This window comes from Coregonus lavaretus (assembly GCF_964263955.1).
Source record: "Coregonus lavaretus genome assembly, contig: HAP1_SCAFFOLD_722, whole genome shotgun sequence".
NCBI classification, from domain to species: domain Eukaryota; kingdom Metazoa; phylum Chordata; class Actinopteri; order Salmoniformes; family Salmonidae; genus Coregonus; species Coregonus lavaretus.
The window spans coordinates 63622-71848 of record NW_028158027.1 but is presented as its reverse complement, the minus strand read 5'-3'; the positions used below and the strand labels follow the sequence as shown (position 1 = coordinate 71848).

Sequence of the window (8227 nt, the reverse complement as noted above, 5' to 3'; positions counted from 1 at the left end):
AATGCTTATAATGAATTTGCATTTTTAGTGTAGTATGCAAGACAACACTGAAAAACGCACATTTAAGGAAAACATATTACGTAGCCTATACATGTGTATGAAGAAGAGTGGCATTGTGCTATCCCACACAATAAGCGCGAGCGCGCATCTCGATCTTCAGATGAACATTCTTGAGAGTGAGACATTGTTGCCTATTTCTTTTTTAATAGTACAGTCACCATCACACAACTTCATCAACCGACCCTTCTGCAAAAGCTGCATTATGAAGTAAGCAAATTGAAGGCAATAGCCAATAAAATTCAAGAAACAATGAAAATTTCAAGACGAAACAAAGAAAATGTATTTGAAATGATATATTAAAAGTGCTTTTGATTTTCATGTCTCTCCTCTTTGACTGCTGATCGACTCCTCAAACACTCATGACCAGGAACAAGACGTCCTCTCCTCAAAATGTCCACGAGGTCTGTATGCTGCTGTTGCGGGTCCATAGTATCAGTTCAACCATCAGTGGTGATATTGTCATAGCGATTAGACTTGTTTCATATTTGTCTAAATTTCTTTATTTTTCTGTTTTAAATTCTCACTTCAATTTTATTCTCGGAGAACATAGCTTCGACAACATATATATCGCACCCATAATAAGAAGCAAAAGGTTATATAAAAATTATTAGTATAGAATCACAGAAAAGCTGGTTTAGAACCAGAAAAAATACAAAACAGAGGGGTACATAGACACAGGACATTTCTTATAATTGCTTGGAAACATTATTTTCCCGCTAAGTCTTGTTTTTCATTTTATTTGTGTGTTTTAATTTTTTTTTACAAAAAAGGAAAATAAAGACTAGTATTTTACAAAATGAAGAGTACTGTTCTTGAAGATGAGAGTGGATATACACAGGTGTAAGTCCAGTTCCATATTTTCTGTCCATAACGTATTCCATCTCAGATCTTAGTCCCAGAAGACAAAAAAACTAAACAAAAAAAACATGTAATGTCTTCAAATATGTTCAGAAAATGTCCTATATATAGTCTTCTTGTACGGGATGCTGCATTCTGGTCCTTTTTCTCATTTTTTGTCACTCTCATTTGGATCATTGGATGGACATGTAAGGCCAGTTGAAGCTGCTCCCGGATAATAGCATATCCCTGATGAGGGTTTCAATAGGAGTTTTACCTACCAAGCGGACGAAGAACAGCTGCTCAATTACCGATGAGGAGACGGTGCGGAGAGATGGCAGCCGCAGCAAGAGCTTGCCAAAGCGGCTCGGCTGGTTAGGGTACTGGCTCCTCACGTATTCCTCCAGGGCGCACTGAGACTTCTCCTGCAGGCTTTCGATATGAGCCGCATCTGACAGGCCGCAAGCGTCTGTGCAGGCAAAAGAGAAACACAAAAGCACCCTGGTTATCATTCAACATCAGCGTTACGTGTTATTGACAAAGTGAAATTAAGAAACACACTGCCCAAACATGCTACGTCACATTGAGTAAGAGGGACTGTCATATAGAATAAACAAGGGCGATCTATTGAAGTGGGGAGCGCACCACACAGAGGCAGATACCTCTACACCTTCATAAACCAATCAAAACAAAGAATATGCAGCTAACGGGCATGGGAAATGGTGTGCAGCATGAGCCTATTGTATAGCATTTTGCAGTTCCAATCGAGGGAGCAGGGGGAAAGGTAGGCAGGCCCACTCATGGTTTCTGACTCAGGGGACTCAAGTCTATGGAAACGTATAAAAGACATTGATGAAATTGAAATTGCAATGGCTGTAATATGACCTAATTAAGCTACTCTCGATAAGCTGTTTAGATATTTCTCCGCTCTTTTCTTAATATACCATGCTTGGCCTGTTTTTCAATGTAGCCTAGTAAAGGCCCTGGAAGCAATCACATTTATTAGCAGGGGTGAAGTCAATAGTCACGCAAAAAACACGTAAAAATACGAAAAGGAGCCAGCACAACAACACATGCGACATGTGTTTTGTTCGTAGCCTACACAGTCGGGGGTTGTTCAATTGGCCTAAATAGAGAAATACACTCAATGTTAATGTCTTAAAATATGTTTGCGCATAGTAGCCTACAAGCTAAACTGTTTATCGCACAGTCCACGGCATACTGCTGTGCCTAAAAATCTGTAGTAAACCGTTGTGCAGGGCCAAGCATACTGGCATATGGACCGTTATGCATAGGCCTGACGAGTTTGTTTTAAGCCATTGCTTTGTAGCAAGTGCACATGAGAGATAGCCTCAATTTTCCAGCTCTAATAAATTAAACACCGGACAATGGTATCCGAGAGGCTTTTAAGCCTCATCTTGATTTCTCAGGGCGATAACTCACTATGGCCAGACACAATAACCTTATGAACTCGCGAACTGCGCGGGGGCAAAGCGGAGATCTCGGGTTGATTTACAATATGATCTTAGACTAGGCGGCACAGTCACATGTATGCAAATCCGTTTGGATTAACTTTGAGAGTCTCTATTCAATAAATAAAACAATTAATCGGGGCGAAATGAATTACATTTCAAAACCTCTTGCAAATATAAACTTGTGAAACGCAACACAATGATTAAGCTCAAAGCATTTCGACGACTGAGCTGCAGCGAATGCATGAGTCAAAAGAAAGGGCACCCCATAGTTCACCAAACATAGAACTAACCCTTGCGCTATACCACAATCTGAAAATATCTGCACATAAAGACATCTATTTTCTAGATTCACATTGAAGAAGTATGTGAAAACAGATAGAAACATTTAATTAATTATGAAAATAGCCGACAATACATAACTGGACATAATATTAATCAACGACCTAAACTAGGCTACCCCTATGGGTTTCCTGATTGAACAAATAAATACATATCAACCAAGTAAACCTAGACTACAACTATAGTTTGTTACGCATATCATTGGCCCCTACTGTTGCCTGTTGCTAAAATGGACAGAATCAAGGTTAAATCTAGTCATCTTAAACAACTATCTCTGCAGTTGTATTGTATGTTAAATTGGATATAGTCTAATAACGTAACAACAGCTTGGCGCAAGGCACTCAATGACGTCATGTTACGTAGATGACTAACAGCCTATAAAAAAAGAAAAACATAAGTTCGCATTAGCAAAGATAGGCTATAGGTAAACCAGAAGGGCTTGATTGATCATCTAAATGCACCTAAATACATGTTTGCCTTGTTCGCAATGATGGCTCGTTTTATATTAGGGTGGGCCTCAAAAAGGACACAGTCACATGTAGGCCTACAAAACGAGAATATAATGTTTGGATGCCAAGGACAGAAATGCACACAAACTATCCCAAAATTCAGGAAGTCCTCACGGGCAGAAAAGGCAGTGGTAAAAGTCTTCATGTCACTAAGGAGGGCAAATTAGAAGACTAGGGGAGGTTTAATGGAATTTAATTAAACTCTTATTTTGTATCCCCCTTTGGCCATGATCAAAACAAGTTCGCTGGTCACTCAACCTGTCTGTAAGCTATACAATTCTCACGATTTAAAAAATAATAATTACTAAATACTTCATATCGATATGTCTAATCATATAAAAGCCTATAACATAATATAATATGCCTAATATAATATAATATTGTATAATATGCAAGGAAATATACTTAACTATGTAGAGTAGGCAATAGGATAACTTTAATAGACTATAATTAAGTAAGATGCTAATGCTAGGCTACTTTAGGCTAGGCTATAGGTGGTCACTAAGCATAGTGTTTTTTGAGGACATCGAGAGTGAAAATATGTTCTATAAAATAAAATAAAAACACATATTACAAAACACAATGATTTGCAAAATGTTGCTTAATTGTGAAATGTATTGATTGAAATAATGCTATTTCATGAGAATGTGTTCACTTCTAAAGAGCCACATAAGAACTATTTTGAGTCACGGTCGATTTAGGCTTCTTTATCCATGAGGCCTACTTACTCTCCATTATCCCTACGCGACTGCTTGCAAATGGTAATAGAGCAAGTGTCCACAATCAAACCCAAAATATCTATATTATTACAGCGACAGGAATGGTGACCTTGCCTCAGCCAGATCTAGTAATGAGCTGTCATATGTAGACTAGGCCTTCTTTTCAAAAGACAATAATTGTGAGAGGAAATATCGTTAAACTAAATACATTCCGAATCTATCTCAAGCATACCGTTGTTCTGACAGAAATGTATAGCAGAGTAATACAATGACATATTAGGCTATTTAATCAGTATTTCTTTGATCAGGCAGCTAGGGATTATTTCCTGTTTTACCATGACACGTGTTTGAGCACGCAAAACATGACAAACATGTGCCGCAACTCATTCATAGCCTACATCAAGTGTCATACTGAAATTATGCTTTTCTTTACGCATATAATGTAATAAAACAAGACGCCTGCTACATTGACCAAACACTTCTATAGACCTAGTTATCAGATTTATTAAAAATGTCATGCTATTAACTTTTTATATTATCTCACAGTTATTAGATATTATATTGTCTTTCAATCTATTCCTACGAGGGAGTAAAATACACATTCAAATTACGTTTTTGAAAATCGGTTTGTTTACTTCTCTCAAAATGTATCAATGTGGATATATGCAGCAGGCCATTGTCAAAACAGCATGCACTAGACAGCCATGGCCTCTGTGTCAGTGTTGTTCTCCCTGTCTGCCCCCTCACTGCCCGCCTATGAAAGAGAAGGCCTCAGTAGCGGCATGGGAAACACTCACCTGATGTGAAGAGTACTATTGCCTTGATGCAGCTGTATTCTGCCGAGTCAACGTGGAGGGCCTTGAGCTTCTCAACCTGCTCCTGAAAGATTCGAATGTGATCCATGAAAGCCACGACTCGGTCCGCAGACATTGGAGAAGCGTGGAGGCCTGCTGCGGCGAGCAGAGGGGCCACATGCAAAGGCATGGAACACTGAGCCGCGTTTAGCACAAACAATTCGCTCCACGTCAGCCTGAGAAGGGACACCTGGTCGGTGATCTGCAGATCTGGAAAGAAAGGGATGTTCCTCGCCCATTCCACGGCGCTGAAGAGCAAGCGAGCTGCCAGCTCGCAGATGTTCTCGATACCCATGATATTGTTGGGCTGCATGCATTGGCTTCCATATCGGGACGTCGGGTAAGGCTCAGCCCGAAGCAATAGCGAGATGTATCCGGAGAGATAGCAATGGCCGTTCAGAGGGTCCCCGTTCGTCAGCCCGTACTGGCCTGGGTTCGGCTGGGTTGGAGGCATTCGTCCTCGCTGAACCGCTGACAAAAAGAAAGAGAAGGAGAGGAAATGTGCATCCAGAACTGATAAACATTGTTGTATGTGCAACCTATGCTGAGAAGCATTAGGCAAGCTAGTGTTTTCTGCCCTGAAATAAGGGAGTAACATTTCCCATCACAATCTAGTTCAAACTGTAAATTATATAGTGTGTAAGATTGTGTGTCGTTTAAATAAATAATAATATTTTCAATATCTAAGAATGACCGAAGCCTACATGCTAAATGTTGCTCTCTTTACATTAGTATCGATTATGCATGCATCTAGATTAACACGCAGACACACACACACACACACACACACACACACACACACACACACACACACACACACACACACACACACACACACACACACACACACACATTTCAAATATCTAACATAACGGGTGCTGTAATATAGGCCTATAATGCCATGTAGACATATGCTACATCTAATTGTTCAATGCAACCCATGTGTCAGTTTAATTTTGTCAAATGTATTCCTCCATTACACCTGTGTTATACTGCACTGAAGAAGAATGGCAAAAATATATCAAGCACAATAAGAGTAAACGCATTCTAAGCCTACAGTTCAGTCGAGGAATAATATTTTAACAATGTGCTTTAAAAAAGTATAATTGGTCTAATTGTATTTTTGTTTACAATATTTTTGGGGGATAATATTAAATAACATGTATGGTATTTTTGGTGGTTAATTTAAAATACGAGTATTGCTATAATTTGTGCTACAAAGAGAGGGAAAGTTACGGCCTCTCATACATTATGAGGCTAAACAAATGTGCACCGTAGAAATTCTCTAGCATTAACGTCAGCCTGCTCAAGCTGCCTAATCTGTCTAGTCAGCATATGGAACAGGGAGGCGATGTGGTTATGTTGTCTGTTCTTTTTAATGCACAGACAAACCAAACACAAGTCTATCACTACACATGTAAGAACGTGCACTAGCATGTTATCTCTCTCTCTCTCTCTCTCTCTCTCTCTCTCTCTCTCTCTCTCTCTCTCTCTCTCTCTCTCTCTCTCTCTCACACACACACACAAACACACACACACACTAAAAGCAAATAGCAAATTTTAGTTTTGACGTTCACAAAAAACGTCAGCCAAATAAATAGCTGCTTTGTTTTAGCCTACGACCCGTATAGGCTCCCTATCTTTTGAAGCTGCATTGCATTTGACCCTCTCTATTGGCTAAACGCGCACACATACACATACCCTAAAAAAACATGGATGTGCAATGTGCTCAGCCGTATGTATGTATGTGACCTTTTATGCAACATGGCAGCCCTAGTCGTCAATGAAACGTAGTATGCATCATCATATGTGCCATTAAAAAAAGATATTCACCTTCCCGCCGCATTCCCACTTTTAAACATTTCTTCAGCCGACAGTATTGGCACTGATTTCGGTGGTGTTGGTCAATGGGACAGTTCCTATTGGCACGACATGTATACGTTAAGTTCCTTCGGACACTCCTCTTGAAGAAACTTTTGCATCCCTCGCAGGTGAACTGACCATAGTGCTTGCCGCTCGATTTGTCTCCGCAAACAACACATTCTATATGCTGTGCGCCACTCTGTCCAGAATTCTGACTCCCCTTGTCTCCAGCAGTCCCTGGTGTTGACGGGGGTCCTGGCTGACTGGGGGTCTGCGGAGTGTGCGGTGCTGCCGACGCCGCCTGCTGTTGCTCCCTCGCCGGCTGAGTTGCTGGATTGGGGCCGCTTGGAGGTCCTCCGACCACGTCTTCCTGCGGATCTCGCCAGACGCTAACTACCATTGCCATATCTCGGGCCCGGAAAGTGCTGTAAAGCGAACTGATCGCTGAGATTTATAAAGCGAGGGGAGAAAAAATATGTCAAACACCACAGTGCAAAGTCAAATCGGAACAAACAATCTCATAGGAGAAAGAAGGGAGCAGAACACGATCAATGCATTCAAAATACAGGAGGCGATAGAATAGGCACCCGATCAGGATATGCAAGTATCGGGAGGCCAGTTCCAATGTAAATTGCAGTCAGCCATTCAGGAACCCAATCTTGAAGAAAAAGCGAGCCAGACGTAACAAAAAATGCAGTTTGTTATAAAATAGCCAGAAAGGAGGCAGGAGCGATTCACATGGGCGTAGAAATGAACATAAAATAGACGCGATCCAAAGTGCTGCGAGAAATAAATTCCCTTTCCTTTCTTCCTTGCTCCTTACGCCCGTCTTCGCTGTCGGAGGGGAGGAAAAACTGAAGAGCCAAATTTTACATCTATATTCTTAAATAAATCTATTTTCGACCAGCAAAAAGACCGCGTCGCCGAAGTGCCCGTGTAGTTTCACCTCTCCAGCAGAATGGAGCGAAGGCGAAAAGATAAAAAGAAAAAAAACAACAACTAATAGAATATGCAAGAAGGAGAGACCCCAAAATGAATGCGTTTAAACGGGAAGACCAGCAGAGCAATGTTTCCGAAACGGGGATCTGCGCGAATGTCTGTATATAGTGAACTTTGACACTACTATTGAAACTGACACGTTTCTATGGAGATCGCTACGCCTTATATGGTGCTCGTGTCAAGGAGCCAAGAGAGGCGCTGCTGGCAACTGATAATCAAAGGCGACTGACTGGCCAGAGCCCTGCATTGAGGGGGGAGAGAGAAAATGGGAGGCTAAGGTTAGCCAAGCCTCTTTCTCTCTATTGGTTAGAGTCCTCGTTCCTTGCTACCTACGACTGGGGGCTCTGACAAGCACAATTTACATTGAGTTCGCCCCGCGCTGGTATTTACTTTGAAACCTGATTAGTATGGGCCGTCTATTGTCACAAAAAGAGAAGGAAACCCTGGATAGAATAGCCGAAATAAGGGTAAAAGCGGGGACAAAGCTTTGCGCAGGTGAAATAAACAAACGTGCTAGGCGAAAGGGACTAGCATAGAATTCCTCAAAGTTTTAAATGGTTTGTTTGGGACTG

The 8227-nt window shown here is 41.1% G+C and overlaps 1 protein-coding gene across 1 annotated transcript; it reads right to left on the bottom strand.

The window, feature by feature from the left end:
- Positions 1 to 204: 204 nt before the first annotated feature.
- Positions 205 to 7725, bottom strand: LOC311124517 (nuclear receptor subfamily 2 group F member 1-A). Its single transcript, XM_084198649.1, has 4 exons — positions 7244 to 7725; positions 6627 to 7100; positions 4737 to 5264; positions 205 to 1366 (listed from the first exon to the last, which is right to left on the bottom strand). Exons 2-4 carry the CDS (start codon positions 7060 to 7062, stop codon positions 1092 to 1094), a joined length of 1239 nt encoding a protein of 412 aa, XP_084054775.1. The 5' UTR covers positions 7063 to 7100; positions 7244 to 7725; the 3' UTR covers positions 205 to 1091.
- Positions 7726 to 8227: the final 502 nt, after the last annotated feature.